This window comes from Ostrea edulis, chromosome 3 (assembly GCF_947568905.1).
Source record: "Ostrea edulis chromosome 3, xbOstEdul1.1, whole genome shotgun sequence".
Taxonomy (NCBI): Eukaryota; Metazoa; Mollusca; class Bivalvia; order Ostreida; family Ostreidae; genus Ostrea; species Ostrea edulis.
Window position 1 is genome coordinate 50,242,967 of NC_079166.1, and position 24,719 is coordinate 50,267,685.

General features: G+C 36.9%; 3 protein-coding genes and 1 pseudogene across 3 annotated transcripts in view; 3 read left to right on the plus strand and 1 right to left on the minus strand.

Moving 5' to 3' along the window:
• LOC125676008 (cubilin-like) overlaps positions 1-24,719 on the plus strand; it is a 144,387-nt gene that overhangs the window by 5,624 nt on the left and 114,044 nt on the right. The window contains exons 3-4 of the mRNA XM_048913885.2: positions 19,491-19,590; positions 19,949-20,042. The gene's annotated coding sequence lies outside the window, so the exon portion shown is untranslated. The remainder of the gene's footprint in view (positions 1-19,490; positions 19,591-19,948; positions 20,043-24,719) is intronic.
• Positions 2,112-7,473, minus strand: LOC125676450 (uncharacterized; annotated as a pseudogene).
• Positions 9,757-11,688, plus strand: LOC125676449 (uncharacterized). Its single transcript, XM_048914310.2, has one exon. It carries the CDS (start codon positions 9,757-9,759, stop codon positions 11,686-11,688), a length of 1,932 nt encoding a protein of 643 aa, XP_048770267.2.
• Positions 12,376-13,512, plus strand: LOC130053581 (uncharacterized). Its single transcript, XM_056160928.1, has one exon. The coding sequence runs from the start codon at positions 12,376-12,378 to the stop codon at positions 13,510-13,512; it is 1,137 nt and encodes a 378-aa protein (XP_056016903.1).

Here is a 24,719-nt window from a genome sequence, read left to right on the forward strand (position 1 = left end):
AACATTAGAATTTAGCTTCGATATTCAGAACAGGAAATTTTTTCTAGATTTCATAGTCCTTGGGAGTAGTGATACTTTTCACTAGTACTCAGGTGACTGATAAGGCCTGTGGGCCTCTGGCTATGCCTAAACTGTTGGCATAAGATTGGCATAACATTATTCACTTAGAATATAATGCAGTGACTTAACTATGGACTGGCAGGGGACAATGTATTGCTATGAAAAACTTAAAGAATGCTTGTTTTGTTAAAAATCTTATCGAGAACCAGAAGGTTGGAGATTTTCAAATTGATAAGCAAGTATCATCATAAAGTGTCAATTGAAATTTGTTAACACCATGACCCTCTTGGCCCAGGGTGAGACCATGTATTTTGTATAGGAATTGATGTGGGGAAATTCTGATAAAATATTCTGAGAAGTACAAGGGTACGATTAACCAAATTAATGATTAGGCATGCATGACTGTATGTAGTTTAGGTTTAGGCATGTATGATTGTATGTAGTATAGATTTGACTTTGTGTACAAGATGTCCCAACGTGCCAGGCCAGGGCCTTATTAGGGGTTCATAGTTTTACATGAAAATATATAAAAAGGAAAACTCATTGAGATAAGAACCACAAGCATATAGATTGTTAAATATGTAGCGGTCAGCCGGGTTCGATCGCCGGTGGCCAGATAGCTCAGTTGGTAGAGCACCTGACTAGAGAATTCAGGGGGCCCGGGTTCGAATCCCGGTCTGGTCCGTTGCATTTTCTCCCTTCCTGTTACAAATATATACTTACACAGCAGCATGATACATGTCCACACACACTCACATTTAGATTGTAAAATATATACTTGTAATATTAAATGTAATTTAATTGTTATTAATTTACGACCGTGGCCATCTTGTATTTCTTGGGCACCATTACCCCTGTTTGTTTATATTGTTTTTAACCAATCAAAATAAAGCCTCCCTTTTTTGGGGCAAACAACCATGATTTATTATACATGTATATATAACAGCAAGTACAACAATTTTGTAAATCAAATGGCATAATCATGGTTTTTTCCTCTCCTCAGGTGAGGATGTACCAACTAAACTACATTAAACAATACACATATTCAGTCACATACAAAAAAAAAAAAAAAAAATTTTTTTTATTTACGACTGACGTGGCCTGATCGTTCAAAGAATATTTAAAAAGTGACGCTAACTTGAGATGCTTAGGTTAAGAATATTAATAATAGGCATTTGATTGGTCAATTAATTGTTATTTTTTGAAATTAGGCAGATATAGAAACTGATTGGTAATTAATTATGTATATAGGTGGCGCTCTTACTTGGACAACCAATCTGATAGGTTGTTGATTACGTAAATAGGGGGCGCCCTCAATTGGCCCTAGGGGGGTCCCTATCAGGCTTAGAGGGTCTTGATTAAAAGGACAAAAAGGGAGGCTTTATTTTGATTGGTTAAAAACAATATAAACAAACAGGGGTAATGGTGCCCAAGCAATACAAGATATGGCCATGGTCGTAAATTAATAACAATTAAATTACATTTAATATTACATTAATTCCACTCCCTTAATGGTGTATAGGCATTGAAAACAGAATACCAGTTTGGGCAAACAACCATGATTTATTACATACATATATATAACAGCAAGTACAACAATTTTGTAAATCAAATGGCATAATCATGGTTTTCTCCAAATCCAAAACTGGTGTAGTAAGTAGGGAGAAAAGAAAAAATATATAAATATATAATAGCAACATTGGAAAAGACCTCAACATGGACCAGGAACCTAGGGTGCGATAGGAGCTGAACTGGATTAATTGTATACAATGCAAGTTATTGCTGCAAGTACATGCAGATCACATAGGTATTATCACAGTCCACAAGTGTCAGCATGGCTGTGCCAGGGTAAATCGGTCACTAGACAGGATCAGGGCGGGATGCCCACATGGTAAGGTCTTTTCAGAAAGGAAACAGCACACCGACTATAACCTGGAGGTGTACATACTGCCCAAGTAAACTTCCACACGAAAGTTAAATGGTGACAGATGCCATAGCAGTAGGAAAAAAACCCACATACACACACAAATAAAATTACAAATGTTATACATAGGATGGAGTCATGGCAAGATTTAACATGGGAAAAGGCGAAGGATTTCTTGACCTAATCGGTTAGCAACTTGAAGACGGCAAGTCAGAGAGGGGTCTAAATAAATTCGGTAAGCATCAGATTTCCAGTCTCCTTGAAACTGAATCAGGTCTGGTGGGAGACCACATTCCAAGGCAAAGGAGGCCCCCCCCACGACAGAAGCTGTGGCCAGAATATTTAGTGGAATCAATTCCAACTAAAGATAAACTATTTTTCAGCTTGAGCAAAAAGGTATTATATGTCAAGATGTGCCACCGATTGTTGGCACGGTACGAGAAGGCGGGGCTTTGTAACTGGGGGGTTGGGAATAGTACAAAAATAAGACGCAAAATGCAACTTGGGCAAAAGGGGGAATTAGGGATATGGGGGATTGGTATTTGGAGGGCCCGTTCGGAGAATTGGATGGTCTTGGACCATCTCACAGAAATTACTGCCCCAGAATCCTGAAAGGAAACATTTGACCTTGACAAGTGCTTAGCAGGGTCAAATAGCTGCCATGAAGGAGCTAAGAGATTAGATTTCTGAAAAAATGAAAAGAAAGCGACCAGGCAGGCTGCCCAGAACACCATGTCAAGGGGTTGTTGAAAATTGAGGGTTGTGAAAAAATTTTGTAACAAGGATGGAGTTATTGGAAGCTTTGGTGAGGTTTGAGTACCCAACAGTCTTTTGGCTCCCTTAAGGATGTTGGTTAGATAATGGCATTCAAGAGGGTTGGGGTGACCTGTCTCAATATGTAGCAATTTAACAACGGACAAATAATTGCGGATTGATTGAAATGATAAACGAAAGGACAAGAAAGCCACAAACCTGCACAAATTCATTGGGGATATAGGTACCAAGGGTATATTTAATTTAATACAAAAAGAAATATAAGACCGCAAATAGGGACTGTAAGTCTGCTTGGTTGAATTTGCTAGTATGCTACTGCGCAGTGTACTGAGCCGGGCATCCAGGGAGGAGATAAGGTCTGAGCCTGTTAGAAAGAAAATTAAAAGAATTCTGAGAAATGTGACCAAAACCCCTATGGAGGAGGGCCCCCCTGTGGTATAGGGGAGCAGTCACAGCAGCAAAATTGCAAGGTTCATGCAGTCGCAATACAAGATCTACTTGGACATTGTCCTTGCCCGGGACATGTTTAGCTATAAACCTAAAGTTGTGAATAGCTGACAGCCAAAAGAGGCTATGAAGGCATTTCATTAGAACATTGTTCTTAGATGAGCATTTATTAATGCTGAAGACGGTGACTGAGTTGTCTGAGAAGAAAATGATCTTATGATTGGCCCACAAAGGAGCCCATCTATGGGCTGCTAACACGACTGGTAAGGTCTCCTTTTCATTGATATGAAAAGTTGTTGCAGGGGGAAAATCAACTTCCTAATTACAGTAGAACCAATCGCGGTTCCACACTCCCCCAGCCCCCGTTTGGCAGGCATCTGTATGCACTGAAGATATGGCGAGCTGGTCAAGAAGGAGGGATTTGCCATTAAAGGTTTCTAAGAACCTGTGCCACCAAGCAATGTCTTGCTTTATGGTTTTTAGATTGTAAAATGCATATATACTTACACAGCATGATACTTGTCCACACACACATTTTGTTTGCTAGATAAATTTTCTTCTTATTTATATCAGCATTTACACACTGCATTTTTTAGTACAAGGTTAGTGGGAGTTATCATACTTTATTACACAATTTTACATCTCAAAGTCTTAGTAAAAGGAAGTAGTAGCTAGAATGATGTTAAAAGAATAGATATATTGAGACTTCTAAGAATAGATATATTATATACCCCCAGCTAAGTGCCATGAGGCCCCCAATAGTAGTTTTAGGACAGTGGTAGGGTGTGGTGTTCAAAGGTATACCCCAGATACAATCAGACTGAAGGGTATTAGATGGTTAGATTGGAGGATTACTCTTCTGTAATATCATTTTGTCAGTCTATTTTTATCAATGCATTACATACATGTATCACATAGCTATATTGTTGGGAGTTAAGCAATTATCAATTGATCTGAAAATAAAGCTTGACATTTATTGACTTAGGTTGGTAACATAGGCAACATGTGGTTCATATTGTGCTTGCAATAAAGAAATACCTCGAACACTCTCCTTAAACTATTGATCAGTTTACAGGATGCATGGGCTGTCCCTTCAAATTGTAGACTGCAGGTGGGACAGAAGTAACAAATTGGTTGGAAAATGACATGTGAACAACAATGAACAGACCCAGGTGCCCAACTATATAATGTATTAAATTATGGAGATTGGTTAACAAAGTCACTGTCTTCCTAGAAATCTTATAGGATATGGCAGAGGTTTCACTATTAGGCAAAAAAGTCTGATATATGTATATCTCGTGGTTGATTTGTAAATGCAAGCATTGATTTGGCCTTTCTCCACAACAATTATGCCTCCTAGCTAAAGCCTTGCATGAAAGTAATGATTTTAAAAAAATTCGAATAGACAGAGAGCTTAGTCTTTAGTTATTGCTGTTGAAATAAAGTATTTAGAAATTCAGAAAATTGTCCAAATGGGTGTAAACTTTAGGCTCAATACCTGTGTTTGAAATTGGTTGTGATTGTGTCAATTCAGCAAACATACAAACTGAAATAAAGTGATATCTGTATAAGACTTCCATTCTTATATGTCAATTCAGCAAACATACAAACTGAAATAAAGTGATATCTGTATAAGACTTCCATTCTTATATGTCAATTCAGCAAACATACAAACTGAAATGAAGTGATATCTGTATAAGACTTCCATTCTTATATGCAAGTATCCCCGTGTATTGCAAAATCATTTTTTTTTTTCAAACTGGCACATGGGTTGAAATGGCACCCGGTTCTCAGAATGCAAGCCTTTCTTAAATATCAGGAGATACTTTTTTAGAATATCAGCTAGATCTACTGAATCTCTGTATATTGTTAGATCAGGCCATGTCAATTTGTAATTTAAGTTCGTCGGATTTGCCGCTTCGATTTGTAATAAATCCAAATTATGATATCAAAAAATAATATCCGCCCATGTGTCCAAAAATATCCGCATAATTTTTTTCCGACTTTTTACAACAAGTGCACATAAGACCTTGATACACGTGGCTGACAAATGACAGAAGCACGGTCTCTCAAGAAAGTTCTTAACAGTGCAATATGGTGTGTCACTTTAAAACATTGGATTTGAAGTTGTTCCTAATTATAATCGAACTGGGAGCCAATGAAACTTTTGAAGCTCTGTTCGATGCCACTATTAAGAGAATATGTGGTAAACAAATGATATCTGATGATTTTATTTTTAAGCGCTCGCCTTTTGAAATCACACTTAATTCAAATAAAAATATTTTTAGCCAAGTTGCAACGATTCAAGTTGAACTCGGTTATTGGTTTGGTGTGGCGGGCGGGCGGGCGGTTCGGCGTCAATAATTGGTTTACGGATGATAACACAAAAAGTTTACAATCTAATCAAATGAAACTTTGATATATTGTTGGGTACCAGGTAAGGAAGACCCCCTATTAATTTTGGAGAAAAATGGTCAAAGGTCAAGGTCACAGTGACCGAAAATAGAATGAAAATTTCAAAAAAGTTTGGTTTCCGGATGATAACTCAGAAAGTTTAAATCCGAATCAAATGAAACTTTGATATATTGTTGGGTACCAGGTACGGAAGACCCCTATTAATTTTGAAGAAAAATGGTCAAAGGTCAAGGTCACAGTGACCGAATATAGAATGAAAATTTCAGAAATATTTGGTTTCCGGATGATAACTCAGAAAGTTTAAATCCGAATCAAATGATACTTTAAGATATTGTTATGTACCAGGTAAGGAAGACCCCTATTGATTTTGGAAAATATAGGTCAAAAGTCAAGGTTACTGACCGAAAATGGATTTAAAATTCCAAAAAATTATGGTTTCAGGAGGATAACTCGAAAGAGTTTAATTTGAATCAAATGAACCTTGGATATATTGTTCGATACCAGCAAAGCAAGGCCCCTATTGATTTTGGAGAAAAAAGGTCAAAGGTCAAGGTCACAGTGACCGAAAATAGATTGAAAACTTCAGACAAATATGGTTTCTGCATGGACAGTAACTCGAAAAGTTTAAAACTGAAATTAGTTCTTCACAATTATAAATATGCCATATCATTCCTGACTTTACAATGCATCCCATGCAACTCGGCTCATGCACCCCTGGGTGCATATATTGATTTTTTTTTTATTCCCTAGGCAGGGTACAGTGAAATTTCAGATTGCACAATCTCTGGATTTAACAATTACATATCACTGTACAGTCACACACAACAGGAAATGGCTTAATATGGTGCAGATCAGCCTTGTTATAACCATACAGGTGACTCGAGATAACTCAAAGTTCAAGGGACCTTGGTAAAACTTCGAGAAATCGAAAGATCGAAATTCGGAAATTGAAGGTCCGCCGGTATGGTTTAGATTTTACAGTAACCGGAAATGCTTACCAACAAGATCATGATATATGAATTCTTTTTTACACGTTTTCCTTCATATTCTTCATGTAGTTAATTTGATATCAAAATAAAAACCCTTATTTTTCATTGATAAAAACATTTCAAAGTTTATGTATTTATTTGTTCTTTGAACCATGTTCCGATGAAGGTTTACTATTGCAAACTAAACAAAGCACAATGTTATGTCACTTTACCCAAAGCAAATATTCTAATGAATGAGTAAAATGATGTTTTAGACTAACTTTACACAAAGAATAAACTCGAGAAATTTAACAGTCTGTAGATCTCTAAATTATGTAGATAACTTACTCTCTCGTTGTCACCTCAGAACAAATTATAGATTTTATTCATAGTTGGATTATATATAATTTTATTCATTACCACACAAAATCCCAGTGCAAGGTGTAAACTTACCAATTAGCCAATTATATACTCAAGTGTGTCACCTCCACAAAGAAGCACAGGTGATGTTTCAACTATGTAAACACCAGCAGTCAACAAAATCCAGGTAAGGTCCAAATCATTACACACTTGGGTAATGGTGGGTATACGCTACAACCACTTCAAGAGTGTGCCGACTCCTGCCGGAACTTATTCGGTTCCGCAGTCATTGGTTTTTTATTATGTTCATTACGTCACGCACGTGTTGTCAATCCATTCCCGCCTGTTGTGTTGAAGCTTTTTCTTGTGAAACTATGGAATTTCCTTTATTTTTGGTGCTAGATACCATAGATTTTGTATCCTCAATCTCTGAGGTTCTGTGCCGAATAAAATTATAAACTTGGACTTGTCTTCCTTAAGACTGCACAGTACAAAATCTTGATAATCTGCTTGACAATCAGCCATGGATTCACTTCGAGGATCTTCAAGGGCTCCTTCTCGGGAAAGGAAATTGACACCAGAAGGCCAGGAACTTTACGAACAACAAGTTAAGAAACATATTGATAAGATATGGAAACTGAAAGGTGACATTGAATCATATCTTGTGAGAGTTGATATTACTACTCAGCTTGATCAGGAACAAATCAAACAAGTTCGCAGCGATGTAACTGACATATATACTACTTTGGAACAGGAATCTTCATGTTTCATATCGTTTCTTCAAGGGACACATACAAGAGAAAGCAGCCAGGAAGAGTCTGGCCACCGCCTTATTATGGGATCATTGAAAAGCAAACGACATGTTTATTGCATATGTTGATGAGCATTTACGATCTAAAACCCAAATCGAAATTGAGAAGTCAACTAGTGTCAAATCTTACCGTCGCCGACCCCTAACTTCAGAAGATGGGAAACGGGAAAGGGTGAAATCTGCTTCTTTACCTGGATCTACATTTAGAACTGAAAGACGAAGTAGTGTTAAATCGAATCAAGTCTCGAGAAAAGCAGACCACCTCAGTACGAAGACTAGAAGAAGTTCAGCGGAATCTTTTACTTCACATGCTTCAGCGATGTTAGTCAAGGAACAGTTAAAACTAGAGGCTGCCAAGGTGCGATTGAAATATACCAAAAAGGAACAAGAACTTGCACGACAAAAGGCTGCTCTTGACGCAGACTTGGAAAAGCTTGAACGCGAATGTGAGGTTGACGAAGCCGAGTCGAAAGTTCAAACGATTCAGGAGGCCTTACAAGATAGTAGCGGTGACAATTTTACAGAAAATTCTGAAGTCAATGAGGATGTTGTGATGGATAGGACCGAACAATTTGTGATTCAAGATTCGTATGAACGTCTAAATATAAGAACACCATTGTTTGGTACCGATAGTAAACAGACAGATACGAATGATTCAAACCGTTGCCGATGTACATGCTACTATGAATGACCGTTGCAACCTTAAGGACTCGATAGTAAGTCAAGAAATCAACCATTATAATCCTATGGATCTTGCAAAGACAGATAAAATTGTGCATTCCGAACGTTACAAAACTCAGAAAACTATGCAACATATGAAGCCAAATAAAATGATAGACATCGCACTGGACACAAAACCAGTCATGACTTTGAACGCAGAAGCTCCTGCCTTTACTCCACACAAAACACCAGATGTCAGCACTTCTACAAATGTAAACAATATTACTATGTGTGACGAATTTTCTAGGTTTTTGATCCAAAAAGAACTTGTCCTTTCAAGACTCACAAAGTATGACGACCAACCTGACATGTATGTCGCCTGGAAGACTATGTTCCAAAATGTAGTAACGGAATTAAGGATCAATACGGCAGAGGAAGTTGACCTCTTAGTGAAATGGCTTGGACCGACATCATCCAAACAGGCACTCAGAATTCGCTCTTCAAATGCTGACAACCCACAGAAATGTCACGATCGTATCTGGGAACGACTTGAAGATAGATTTGGGCGACCAGAAATGGTTGAAGAAACCATGAAACGCAAAATCGCATCATTCCCAAAAATAACAACTAAGGATTACCGACCACTCTTCGACCTATCAGATATTGTGGAAGAAATCAATGCAATTATGTCCAGTGAACGTTACTATCCGGTATTTGCTCACTTCAACTCTTCTTCAGGAGTCAATCAGATTATGTCAAAACTACCACATAATTTACAGGAGAAATGGACTCAAACAGCTAACAATTACAAAATTAGGCACAGTGTAATGTATCTGCCGTTCAGCATCTTTGCTAAGTTCATAGCTGACATGGCAAAACTCAGAAACGACCCAAGTTTCAATTACGAAAATTCAGGTGAAGCGTACTCTCAGCAAAAACCACGTAGAACAGAACCAGTTCATGTGTCTACTAGGTGAACCGATTCGAAGGATATACTTCTTACGGTCTAGGGACCAACTCGTCTCGTCACGAAAATACTTATGGTGTTAATTCTTCGTCTCATCAGACTCTTCAGAACAACCAAAAGATCGATTCTTCTCGTCAGAATCAGAATTGTCGTAATGCTGTGCCACCTACTTGTCCGATTCATGGATCTGGCCATTCACTAAACCAGTGTCGCGCATTTCGTATGAAACCAATTTCAGAAAGGAAAAAAATTCTCAAGAAGAATGGCTATTGCTATCGTTGCTGCGGTCCGATCAAACATTTAAGCAAAAACTGTAAAGAAACAGTCAAATATATCGTATGCAGAAGCAATCGGCATCCATCAGCACTACATGAGGACATGCAGTCCAAAATCCAAAGAAACTAGAGAATCCCACGAAGGGGAGGGAACCGTAAGGAACTCGTGCACTCAAATATGTGGAACTCAGGATGGTATTAGTAAATCCTGTGCGAAAATCATACTTGTGAATGTTTTTCCAAAAGACAATCCCCCAAATACACGGACTGTTTACTGTTTGATTGACGACCAGAGTAATAGATCACTCGCAACAAGAAAATTTTTCGATGAATTTCTTGAACAGGGGCATCAATCTGAGTACGTCCTTTCAACCTGCTCTGGTCAATACACGACTTCTGGCCGTCACGCCAAAAACTACGTAATCCAAAGTTATGATCAGAAGACTTCTTTATTGCTACCGGAAATTATAGAGTGTGACAACATACCGAATAACCGTTCCGAAATCCCGTCACCAGAGTTAGCGGAGAAATTCGACCACTTGAAAGATATCTGTCAGTTCATACAGCCGATTAAATCGGAATTCGACATAGAACTCTTAATTGGGAGAGACCTGATCTCAGCTCACCATGTGTTAGATCAACGCATTGGAAATTGCGGCTTTCCGTATGCGCAGAGACTTCATTTAGGATGGGTGATTCTAGGGGAAACATGTTTAGGCAAAGTGCATCACCCTGACGTAGTCCGCGTCAATAAGACTCATGTATTAGGAAATGGTAGAGCTACTCACTTCAAACCATGTGAATATGACTTACACGTCAAATCAGATGACGTTTTCAATAAGACACCATATGATGAGAATGTCGGCTTATCGATCGAGGACAAAGATTTTCTTGATATTATGGACTCCAATTTCGAAAGGGATCAAAACAGACAATGGACAGCTCCATTGCCTTTTCACACAAATAGGCAACCTTTACCGAGTAATCGTAGTCTAGCGGAAAAGCGGGCAAGGTCATTCGATTATTCATTAGCAAAGGATGAGAAGAAAGCGAAACATGTTGTAGACTTCATGCAAAAGGTGTTGGATAACAATCACGCTGAACAAGCTCCTACTTTGAAATGTGGTGAAGAACATTGGTATTTGCCAGTTTTTGGGGTCTATCACCCTCGCAAGCCTGATAGCATTCGATTAGTATTTGATAGCAGTGCTAAATTAGAGAATCGATCACTCAGTGATGCGTTGTTGAAAGGTCCAGATTTGACCAATAAACTCTTAGGAATTCTACTCAACTTTAGAAAGGAAAAGATAGCAATTACCTGTGACGTAGAACAAATGTTCTATAACTTTAAAGTTCGTGAAGACCATAGAAACTTTTTACAATTTTTGTGGCATGAACAAAATGATCTGTCAAAACCGCTTACTGAGTTTCTTATGACCGTTCACGTTTTCGGCAACCGCCCATCTCCGGCTATAGCCACCTATGGATTCCGGAAGACCGTCGAAAACGAAGATCAGGACGTTCAAGTCTTTGTGAACAAGCATTTTGATGTAGATGATGGACTGATATCGTGTCAAAATGTCAGGGAAGCCGTCAATCTTATCAAAAGGACTCAACTAGCCTTGTGGAATGGTGGTAAAATGCGTCTTCACAAAATCACGTCTAATAGCACTGAACTTTTGGGACTTTTTGACTCAAGTGACTTAGCGAAAGGCTTGAAAAACTTAAATTTAAGTTCGGATGAACTCCCCACTCAGCGTAGTTTAGGTGTGTCATGGGACATAAGTACGGATGAAATAACCTTTCAAGTATCATCGGATGTGAAACCATTTACTCGACGTGGAGCCCTATCTATCATAAACAGCATATATGACCCAGTTGGTTTTGCTGCGCCCGTGATAATCAAAGGGAAGTTACTACTTCGTGAGATGATAGGATCTAGTGTCGTTGACTGGGATGACGTCTTGTCAGATTCGTATCTCGAACAATGGGCATCATGGCCGGGTGACCTCACTCAAAAGTCTTGAAACTTTACGAATCTCTCGCATGTATACAACAATCTCCTTTGCCTCTGTGACACTGCGTGAGATACATATCTTCTGCGATGCATCAAAGGAAGCAATAGGTGCAGTAGCCTACCTCAAACTCAGCGATGGAAAATCCGCCGACGTAAGTTTTGTAATGGGAAAGGCAAAAGTCGCGCCTTCTTCGGGTCATACCATACCTCGTTTAGAGTTATGTGGTGCAGTACTAGCTGTAGAAATGGCGGATATCATTAAGGAACATCTGAAAGTAAAAACTATATACTATTACACTGACAGTCAAGTGGTGCTCGGATATATTAATAACACCAGTCGTCGATTTTATGTCTATGTCTGTAATAGGATAAGTAGAATCCGTGCGTCTAGCGACCCCAAACAGTGGCATTATGTGTCTAGCGAAATGAATCCAGCAGATCTTGCAACAAGGAGTGTACCAGCCAAATGTCTTCAAAGTATTTCATGGTTCCGTGGACCAACCTTTCTCCTAGAGACAATATACTACCAAAAACAAAATATGACTTAGTAGATCCTGAGAAAGATCAGGAGGTTAGACCGGAAGTACAAACTCTTAAAACGTTGTCACTAGAAAACAAGTCACTTAAACCTGTTGTGAATTGATTTGAGAAATTCTCAGAATGGAGAAAACTAGTGACAGGAATTAATTCTCTAAGGATGAAACTCAAGCGTCAGAAATCAGGTGAAACTACAAACTATCCAATCGTTGAACAGCTTGTGGAAACTGAACGCTTCATCATTAAAGAGGTTCAGTATGATGCGTTTCCAAGGGAAATTGACTCTTTGAAAAATGGATGCAAAGAACGTCTTCCTAGAAATAGTTCTATCCTATCTTTAAATCCATTTTTAGACTCAAATGGAATTCTTAGAGTAGGTGGATGTATCAAACATTCCGATATTAGTGACTCAACGAAACATCCAATTATCATCCCGAAAGGTCACCATATGGCAATTCTTCTCTTTCGCCGTTACCATTCAAAGGTTGCGCATCAAGGTAGATCGTTCACGGAAGCAGCAATCAGAAACGCAGGCTACTGGATTATTGGTGTTAAACGACTCGTAAACTCAGTCGTACGTCTGTACATGGTTTGTAAGAAACTACGTGGGAAAGTTTGCACTCAACAGATGGCTGACTTGCCGTTAGACAGGTTAACTCCAAGTCCTCCATTTTCGTTTGTAGGAGTTGATGTATTCGGCCCTTGGCCAGTTACTTTTCGTCGTACACGAGGTGGTGTAGCACAAGCAAAACGTTGGGCACTACTTTTTGCATGTCTAATTACAAGGGCTATTCAACTGGAAGTTATTGAAGAATTAACCAGCTCGTCATTCATCAATGCTTGGCGAAGATTTATTGCTCTTAGAGGACCAGTTAAGCAAGTACGATGTGACAGAGGTACAAACTTTGTAGGGGCAACCCAAGACCTATCGATGATTGCTAATTTTGTAGAAGACTGTGATGTACGAAACTTTTTAAGGGAAAATAGAATTACGTGGCAGTTCAACCCTCCTCATGCCTCACATTTTGGCGGAGCATGGGAGCGGTTAATTGGAGTGTCTAGGAGAATACTGGACTCGTTATTGTTGGAAAACAGATTCAAGGACTTGACTCATGAGATGTTGATTACATTCCTAGCTGAAGTTACAGCTATCGTCAACAACAGACCGTTGACAAGTGTGTCTTATGACTCCGATTCACCAAGTTTAATCACACCATCTCTTCTTCTTACTCAGAAGACTGCAAACGAACATGACATTCCACCGTTTCCAAAATTCGAGAGGAAGGATTCAATCTGACATCATTGGAAATATGTTCAATTTCTTGCGCAGATGTTTTGGACAAGGTGGAAAAACGAATATTTACATTCATTACAAGAGCGGCCAAAATGGAAAACACAGGAACCAAACGTTCAAGTCGGAACAGTTGTCTTAATGAAAGACAATGACTGTGCTAGAAATTATTGGCCTTCTGGTATAGTGCAGAGAGTTTTCCCAAGCGATGATGGGAAAATACGTCAAGTTGAACTTCGAATCATTTGTGATGGTAAACCAGTAACATTCGTGAGACCAATTTCTCAAATTGTCATTCTCGTTGAGCCTGAATAAACAATTTGCTAGGATATATAGATATTGTCTAGTTTAGGGTTAACAACTGTATATTTGTAGGAACTTAATTGAATTCATTGATTTTTTTAAAATGTAAATTAAATGTTTGTGGTGATTTCAGGAGAAATCAGAAGGGGAGTGTGCCGACTCCTGCCGGAACTTATTCGGTTCCGCAGTCATTGGTTTTTTATTATGTTCATTACGTCACGCACGTGTTATCAGTCCATTCCCGCCTGTTGTGTTGAAGCTTTTTCTTGTGAAACTATGGAATTTCCTTTATTTTTGGTGTTAGATACCATAGATTTTGTATCCTCAATCTCCGAGTTTCTGTGCCGAATAAAATTATAAACTTGGACTTGTCTTCCTTAAGACTGCACAAAGAGATCGAGAATGAAAAACAATGAAATGTGTTTTATGGGACCCAACTTCACTTCGAGAGATCGATAGTAAATTTGCTTTGTTATATGGAAAAAAAAGTTGGGACCATGATTTCACTTCGAGAGATTGAAGTTCAAGCCATATATCAGTCCAACTTCAAGAAATCCTAGGAGGAAGTTAGAAGACTTCAGATTTGTTGAAATATCCGAAGAAATTCAGACTAAAGAATCCAACAGTATCTGGGACCAGATTGGGGCCACAGTAGGGATTAAAAGTTTAATACTGGTTTTATATATATAAGAACAATCTTTAACTGTCTTAAGAACCACATAGGTACAGATTTATCAAGTAAATTATCTTCATGTAGTATGGTTTCAGATTTGTTCATGGGATGATCCCTGGGGCTAGGACAGAGCCGCACTGTAGCCTTTAAGTTAAACATGGTTATATATTTTGAAGTGAATTATTTTCAGTGTATTCAAGTTTATATGATTGTTAAATGGATTAGCAGCAAGCAATCTCTAACATGAAGCATAGACTAGACATTTGTTTACCCCATACCTCATAGTGTTAATAGATGATGGACCTCTTGTGTTTCATGTTCTGTATCTTAATAGACCATTCCTGAACAAAAGGTAATATATCTTGTTCCGTATTTGTGCATTAGGTGCTCATACTACAAAACAAGAACATTTGACCCATATTTTCTCAATTGTGGACGGTGGCTGCATGATGACCAAAAAATGAAAACGCTTTTAAAATAATGCTGCTATGTAGAATCCTGAGGTGCATTATAACAAAGAGAATAATAGACAATACATTACCTTGATTGATTTTAAAAAATGCATGGGATAAACATCTTGGGATTGACTAATTTTCTGGAAGAGACTTCTAATTTCCATTACTCATGTTACTCTATCGATACCAGCACTCTCTCTCTCTCTCTCTCTCTCTCTCTCTCTCTCTCTCTCTCGTGAAAATATCACAAAACTGATCAAGTATACATGACTGGTTTCTTTACTTCAGGAGTTACATAATCCTGAAGAAGTAAAGAAACTAATAGAGTATATGGTTTGTGATATTTTTATTATACTACCGTTAGTGTAGATTTCTCTGTATCTATATCTTGATTTTATGTTTGTGTGTGTGTAAAATATTTCAAATGCAGAGTGTGTCTTGTATGATCCTCTTAAATTTACACAATTAACTGTATCTCCTTTCCTTTCTCAATGACCGTTAGCATGTGACAGCGTGGCGAGAATTCCATTGTTATCAAAAGCAAGTTTTTAGACTTGGCCTAAATGGTTGGACTGTCTAGCGCGCTGCTAGGAAAGTTGGTTCCGAGGGTCGTGATTTCAACCCAGGGTAGAAGCAGAAGTGGGTATTTAAATATAGTGAAGTTTTTGTGATATACAGGGTTCTCCATCAGAGTTTTCACTGTGTGGCTCCGACTCTGTACTTTTTTCCATCCGACACGGTAAAAAATAATAACACAGCAAAATCTGTGCCGATCATGGATGAAACTAGGGCAACTAGTTTTTTACTACATCAAAGTGGACTTGAGTAGGATTGTGTTTTGATAGGGAGGGACAGTGGTCCATATGTCTCAAAGTGGTGATATTACATAATTGAGTACTCTGATACTAAACCCAGTACATTAAGTATAGGTGTGAATGGAACAGTAATAGCCACTTAATTTTGAATTGTTGAAATAGATTGTCAACTTACACATGTATATAGAGCATGTTACTCAGTGTTCAGACTTAGCATCATGGCAATCTCTTTGCATAAAAAATAAATAATGTACTTTCATTAGTTAAGGAGGAATAATTAACACACCAGAAAGATTTGATATGGATGAAAAGAGGTGGAGGATATGTACAATGATATTTTGAAATTTAAAACTTTTAAATTTACTTTGTTTAGTCAAAAACTGCAGTTTTAGTCGAAAGTAATTAATCTGGAACACAGTTGACACATTTAAACTGACTTAGCTACCCAGCTAGGCAATTAGCTTTTTAAAAAAGGAATATACATGTATTGCTGATATTTATATTTTCATTCATGTTTTGAAAGGAAGTCGGCCATTATGATGATATAGCTTTCCTCCTTAAAATGTGTGTGACACATTTAGTCACAGAGTCTCTTCATTGACTATAATCCTTGAAAGTTTCATGTCTCTGTCTTAAAGTGTTCTTGACAATAAAGATTCATTGTCATATTTACAGGTGCTGATTGTGTTAGAGCACTGAAAAGAATTAATATGGGGGGAAAACTCACTCTTACAACCTTCTAAATGGATGGAAAATATTGGCTCATGGAAAACGTTTAACATATATGGTGACTTAGAGATTTTTATTGACAAAATAAATATATACCTTTAATTTACCACCAAATGTATATTGTACATACAGTTCCAGCCAAACTGCCGTGGTGGCCGAGAGGTTAGAGCGTTCTCCCCGCATGTGGAAGGCCCGGGGTTCGAATCCCGGCTGCGACAGACCTAAGTCATTAAAACAGAGTGACAGTTCCATCGCCAAAAGCTTGGCATCAGGTGTGAATATCACGGGTCCTTGAAGATTACCTTAAAAACGGATGTCCCGTGTCGCAGTAGGTGTGGCACGTTAAAGAACCCTCACTGCTCAATGGCCGTAAGCGCTGAGCATAGGCCTAAATTTGAAGCCCTTCACCAGTCTTGGTGATGTCTGCATATGAGTGAAAAATTCTCGAGCGAGACATTAAGCAAGATACAATCAATCAATCAATCAAAACAAAAAAACAAAAACAGAAGAAAAAAAAACCCAACAAAAAACAGAAAGCAAATGCAAAGCAGACTTTGAATGTGGTTTCTGCATCAGGTGGCATATGAACGACCATTTCACTAAAAGTTACAATGTGCAGTTTACAACCATCAAGTTGATTGTAACTCTACCAGTAGTCTAGGACTGGTGTAACTCTACCTGTAGTCTAGGACTGGTGTAACTTTACCAGTAGTCTAGGACTGGTGTAACCCTACCAGTAGTCTAGGACTGGTGTAACTCTACCAGTAGTCTAGGACTGGTATAACCCTACCAGTAGTCTAGGACTGGTGTAACTCTACCAGTAGTCTAGGACTGCATGGTGTAACTCTACCAGTAGTCTAGGACTGGTGTAACTCTGCCAGTAGTCTAGGACTGGTGTAACTCTGCCAGTAGTCTAGGACTGGTGTAACCTGAAATTGATTAGAGTTACCCTTCTTTGCTATGCATTATTAAGTGTGCAAGCATATGGAGCGCCAAATTAACATAAACTCAAATAATTGAAGATATCTTCAATTATTTGAAGATATCATCAATTCAATTATTGCTCTCTTTAATTGAATTAATGCGCGCATTAAATCAATTATTGCTCTCATCAAATGAATTAATGCGCGCTTCAATTCAATTATTGCTCTCATCAATTGAATTAATGCGCGCATCAATTGAATTAATGAGAGCAATAATTGATTTAATGCGTGCATTAATTCAATTATTGCTCTCTTCAATTCAATTGATGCGCGCATTAATTCAATTAATGAGAGCAATAATAGATTTGATGCGCGCATTAATGCAATTATTGCTCTCTTCAATTCATTTGATGAGAGCATCAATTTAGTAGAAATATTGCTCGCAATAATTAATTTAGAGCTCGGTTTAAATAATTTGATGATCTCTTTAATTCAATTGAAGATATCTTTAAATCATTTACAATGCTTTTGTATAAGGAATTAATGCGCGCAGATCATTAATTCAATTGTGGATATGTTGAATTGAAGATATCTTTAATTATATAGTTGCTCTCTCTAAAAGAATTATTGCTCTCTTCAAATGAATTAAAGATATCATTAATTCAATTGAAGAGAGCAATAATTGAATTAATGCGCGCATTAAATCCATTATTGCTCTCATCAAATGAATTAATGCGCGCATCAATTCAATTATTGCTCTCATCAATTGATTTAATGCGCTCATTATATCAATTATTGCTCTCTTCAATTGAATTGTAGCACGCATCAATCCAATTGTTGATATCATTAATTCATTTGAAGAGATCATTAATTCAATTGAAGCGCGCATCAATTCAGTTGAAGAATTAATGCTATCATCAATTCAATTAATGCGCGCAATAATTCAGAATTGAAGATATCATTAATTATTTGAAGAGATCTTTAATTCAATTGTTGCGCGCATCAAATGAATTGATGATATCTTCAAATAATTGAAGATATCTTCAATTATTTGAGTTTATGTTAATTTGGCGCTCCATACAAGCACCTTCTGTAATATATCTTCAAAAGTCATCATCACAAAAATTATAATGCCTTAAAAAATGCCTATCAGCCAAAATGAATATAAAGACTACATGCAAAGCATGTAACTCCATGAGGGACTCTTATTGCCTTCTTATAATTAATTGTTTGATGTGCTTGCTCAGATATTTATTGACATTAATTAAGTGTCAAATGTGTTTTGCAAAAAAATATAACTATTATCTGGAGGTTCAATGCAGCATATTGTAGAGACATTATTTATGATTATGAGAAACATTTTGAACTGAGTATATTCGAGACAATCAATGATATTATGTACAGTTGGGATGTTTATATGTTTAGTGTTATAAGCTAAGTATACTCAGCTGACTTCAGGTTTTTTTTTTAGAGCTCTTCCTCATCTCCAATGCAGTTAACAGTTTTTGCATTTGGATTGTATCACTTGTTTTTCGGTCAAGTTTCACTGGTGCAAACATCAAAGAGATGTAGTGATTGTGTAGTTTTCCAGAATGACATTATTCTCTTGGACGGAGGAAGCCTGCTTCAGTGTTTCACAGTATTGATCCTACAATGATAGCCAATAATGTGATTTGTAATGGGGAGGCATACGCTTAATTACATTGAATCATATTTAGATTAGCCAGGATACTGTTAACATCAATTTGGTTTCCTATCCATTCAAATGTTGTGTTGGTCCCCATGGTAAGTGTGTAGGTTAGAAACAATAGGGAATGTTTCCTCTGGTGCTTAACCATGTGTGTGAAGTTAAGTATTTCATATTATAATTATCATCATCTAGGTGTACAGCAGCAATAGCTGTCAAAAAGATGTACCTTGTAGGTCAGTAATAGTTACACTACTGTGTGTCATTATTTGCCTCAGGAAAACTAATGAAATTAATTCATGAGAGAGGACCAGGGAATTTACTGACTGGCTCCATCATTAGTGCCATTGTACTAAGTCAAAGAATTTATAGAAATGCTGTATTATTATTTAATTTCAGGTTACAATGAGAAATAAACCAACAAATAGTTTGGCAAAGAGGTTGGATCATGATCAAAGTACATTCTATGATAATACCTCATGAATCATCTGAAAGTATGGTATGTAAATTTTAAATTTCACAATTGAGTTTACCTTTAACACATAAATGGAATTAAATGGAAAAAATGTTATTGAAATCCCTGTCAACATTTCATAAAGAGACCATTATAAATGGAGAATTTAAAACTGAAATTACACAAAATAGATAATACAATGCAAACCTTATCATTGAAGCAAACAAGACCCGATGAGAAATAATGCAGATCAATAATGGGTTTCTAAATAAATAAGGGTAATACTGTATTTAGGGGCTGAAATTATATATACTGGCTGTCACTGATTTTTTCATAGTTTGGATACTGAATGCAAGTGATTTTGTCAATAAGACAGTTTGTTGAAGGAACTTTTCTGCTTTAGGAGACAAACTAACTGCCAGAAAATGGAAATATACAGCCATGGGAGGTGGAATATAAATTTGCAAGGAATTTACGGCCCCAGATATTAATAACAGGTAAAATTTCTTTGTTATGATCAAAATTTATTTCTCATCTTTGTTTATTTTTTAATCGGAGTGTGATCAGCTTCCAGATCATTACATAGCGGTTTCTGTTTCTCTGTAATCATGTTAAGTAAGCTGCAAAATGGATCCATGTTGAATTGATTGACTGTGTCAACATTGCAATCACAAAATATGAATACTCTCTGCATGCACAGATCTAGAGAGGGGGGGGGGGGGGGGGGGGGGGAGTGGCAGTGGCAGTGGTCTGGACCCTGCAAAGTATATACCATCATGATTTATGAAAAACTGAGTAATTACATTTTGTGTGCTGAATAAATAGGACAGATAATGTAATACATATTGTTATACATGACTGATCTTTTTGATACTAGTGATTGATGTAACAATTTATTCTTACTTGATGTTTATCAATATATTAATTCTTACACTACTTTGACAATGACAAACTTAAGACAATACAAAACCTTTGACTGATAGCATTATTATATATCATTGACTTGGGTAGAGTTTTAACTGTCACTACTTCATTCATCATTAGAAATTGACCACAAAGAAATGGTACAGTCATTTATCAGGAAGGGAGACTGAAGATTACTTCAATCAAGTCATTGTGGCTGAATAACACTTCATACCAGAAGACAGCACACGAACTTCCATCCAGTGTCTTTAAATGTCTCATGGGCATAGTTGAAAAATCAGATTGGATTGTAATACGAGTGGTGTAGGTGTTTCAACCCACGCCCCCCCCCCCCCCCCCCCTTTTCTTTCTACTGTTTTAATGAACACTGATCTCTAATACTCAGATGTTCATTTTAATAAAAATGGGGTTTTACTTACCAAAAGTTTGAAACATCCCTTCCCTCCTTTTTGTAAAAAAAATCTTGAATCCTCATATGCTGTGCTTCTTATGTCAGGACTTTATTAACCCCTGCCACTGAAGTTTAGGAGATACACCGGAATCACCTTGTTCATCTTACTTTACCCTCTTTTTATACACCTGTCTTTAGACGTATTATGATACAGTGATGTCTGTATGTCCGTCTATCTGTTTGTCCGTCCGTTCGGGGTTTTCTGATTCTAATTTCATTTTTCTGTCAATATCAAGCTGAAACTTGCTATGTAATTTTTCGTGGATCACTCTAGATCAGGTTGCAATTTTGATCCATTTCAACCTCTCTTGCAGGAATTTTGAACCTTTATTTAAAAATAATTGTTACAGACCCTGAAGCGTGCTACTACATCTCCAAAGCGTTTCATTTCGTTGTGTTTTGTACAAACCGTTCACTATTTTCTGCAGACCATTCAGCGTTCCATACAAACCGTTCACCGTTCTGTGCTAACTGTTCAACATTCCATGCAGACCGTTCAGCGTTTTGTGCTAACTGTTCAGCGTTCCGTGCAAATCCTTTCGTGCAAGAATCATTCCGTGCATGATCAAGCCACGCCCATAAAAACATGCAGATCGTTCAAACCACACCCTTAGAAATGTACAGACTGTGCAAGTCATTTTGGCATGGGATGTAGGACATGTAAACATTGTTGAGAATTTGAGCAATTATTTCAAAATGTCTCTAAGACAGTGAAAATCTGCAAATAATTGAAAGAAAACTGTTTATTATAAAACCACCAGGCAGAGCAAAATCTGATACCATTTTATCACTCTTGGTTGTTTCTAGCAAGTGCAGAAACCTGTGTATATCTCTGCCCTCGGTAGTGCTTTGTTTTGGGTTTTATTTTTCCTTGTATATAGGAATAATTTATTTGTCTTGTTACACTTGTATGATCAAGTTTCTCTTTTTGGAAATTTTTTTTTTCATCAAAATCATTTATTGGAACTGTCTGTATAATGCAAAGACCAACCTGTGTATAACTTGTATATTCTATGCAAATTCCAAGGTGCTTTTTAAAAAATACAATAGAGGTCAGCTAATCCGGGTATTTGAAATTAACATTCATACACAAGGTGTGAAAATCGGTGGGGGCAATTGAAATATGACATCTTTTGTCTGTCAAAAATGAATGCAGTTTTCTATAGGTTTAAAATTGAGACAATTAAATGAAACAATCTAATTAAAATTGGATGTTAGATCCGATCGCATATCTGTTGATCATTATTGTTGTTTGTTGTTAGTCATTATTTGTTTTATCTATTCATTTATATGTTTGATTTATATTTCTCAATCTATTTCAATCATATTTTGATTGCTTCTTTCCCTTAATTCTTAACCAAGGTGACAGGTTCTTATCAACAGGCTAATACGATGTGTAGATGCAACTCTCTCTGCAACAGAGATTGATCACTGTTTGTTATCTTCACCTTTCATGTCACAGCCCGATGATGGCTGATACTACCTGAAGCAAAGTTCTACAAATTATAGCTTTAAAAAACACCTTATGTAAGCATTTTCATGGCCGTATTATGTACCATTTGCGGAACTCTTGTTTTGCTATTTCAGGATAGTTTATAGAAAAGTAGGTTTAAGTTAATTACTAATCAAGTAAAATTCAATTATAGCTTATGGACTTCATCTCATATCTAAAACAATATTAAAGGTGCAAGCAGTAACTCTGGAGTAAGCGTTTTGGAGTGTATTGGCAAAATTGGGGGGGTTGGGTTGGGGGGTTGGTAATCTGTCCATCTTTAGACATAATTTTCCAAAGGATATCTTTAGCACCAATGAACAGATTTGATTAAAACTTTATGTATATCTTATATGAATACTGAAGTTGTGCACCTGCTAGTTTGATTAAGGTTGAGATTGGGAACATATGGGGAGATTATCACCTGCATATGGTGTTTATATATCTCAACTGATTTGATATGCAAGAGCTTGTTCTGCGTATAGTCAGTTTTTAAATCGAGGTAAGCTACTGACAAACAAGGTGATGGTACAGGGGTTTCAACAGTCTCGATTGAAGTCAGCATTTCGCAAATTCTATGGTCGTTATAACGATCTAGTTCGTCAATACAACCTATCATTGGGTCAAATGCTGTCTGATGTGTTTCATACCGATTGTTAAGCCGTTCTTGGCACACTGATTTTGACTACGGATAACTCCATTTAGAACGATTTTTTTAAAATATTTTAGCCATTTTCAACAAGATCTAGGGCCACCTTAAACCAAATTTCCTCAAACTGACTTATGTACAGTCATACTCAAGTAAAACATTTTCAGTGTTTTATTTCTGGTTTAGGGTGGCCTTTTGCAACATGCAGTTTACAATTTTTTAGGCCCATTACGTTACATTTACTATATAATCACGATGATGTTTATGCTTATCAAATAAAGATACTATCAACATATAGATATCTTTATTGAATAATTTGGGTAAACTCAAGTACAAACTGACATTGTATAGCAGAATATTTGTAAAAAATGATATTCAGGAAAAAGTATCTATGTAGGCGAAATTGCATACCAAGTACGCTATACTTCTTTAGTATGAAGCATTCTTTGGGACAAGGGGGATATCATTTGTAAATTTCAGGACCCCTGCACCCCTAGGGCCTTAGGGATGGGGCAAAACCGCTATAAATATTGACCAATTTAAAAAAAATTGTTCTCTACAACCTGTAAGAAAAACTAATTGTATAGTCATGTAGAACAGGAAGGTCTCTACCAAATTTCAAATTTCCCAGGGTAGAGGTATCTTACTCAAGGGTGGGACCAAACTTGGTATACATGTATTATAGTGTTTATATGTAAAATATTTAAATAACATCTTATTTAATGCTTTTGATACTAAATTGAAACTGAATGGATATAAAATTTAGAAGGAACAGGTAGCTTGATCTTTACTAAAATTGTAGATTTCATGATCCCAGGGGGTTTAATACTAGGGTGGGGCTAAAATGTTCATTTTAATTATCATTTGAAAGACTTTTTCTTAAACTTTGCTGATACTCTTTAAAAAATTTATGCATATTGAGAAAAAGCAGAAAGGAATGTACAAAAATTTGCAACCTCAAGGGTAGGGGTTCCAAATCAAGGGCGGGGTCAATATTTATATTTTCCCACATTTCGATAGTAATTAGCAGGAAAATGTTATATTCACTGGATGTATTTAAAATGGTATAGCCTATGTAATGGAATGATCCATACATGGAATTCAGGAATTGACCAGTAGAATTGCTTGATATGGGGTTTTAACATGTGGTTTTGTTGAATTATTCATTTCCTAAGCCACCATCCCACACAGGTAAACCGAAATTTCATATTTCAAATATCACATTTGTATTTTTGGTATTTTGTAAGGTTCGTTCACAAACTCCCTTCATCCAGGACATTTGGCAATGGACACTGAGGTTTTCTAGAGATTTTCACTTGTAAATATCATTGTTTTATTTCTGGTTTTTTTTTCCTGGCTAACCCTCAGATGTCTTTAGGGGAGAATATTGCATATTTATTGTTGAGTTACTACATGTATATTTTCATGCGACAGTTTTCTTGTCCAAAGCTAAAGCAATCGGTTTTGTGTTTATTTGTAATTACATAAATACGACTGGCTGTCGGGCAATATATTAGTATATTGTATTCATTTTGTATGGATCAAGATTAATATGGTCATATACTGTTAATGATAGGGATTCAGATTCCAAGGTGAAGCCATCATATAGTACTTGATATAGTAAAGTGTATTGAAATTTAGAAAATCCTCTACCTTTC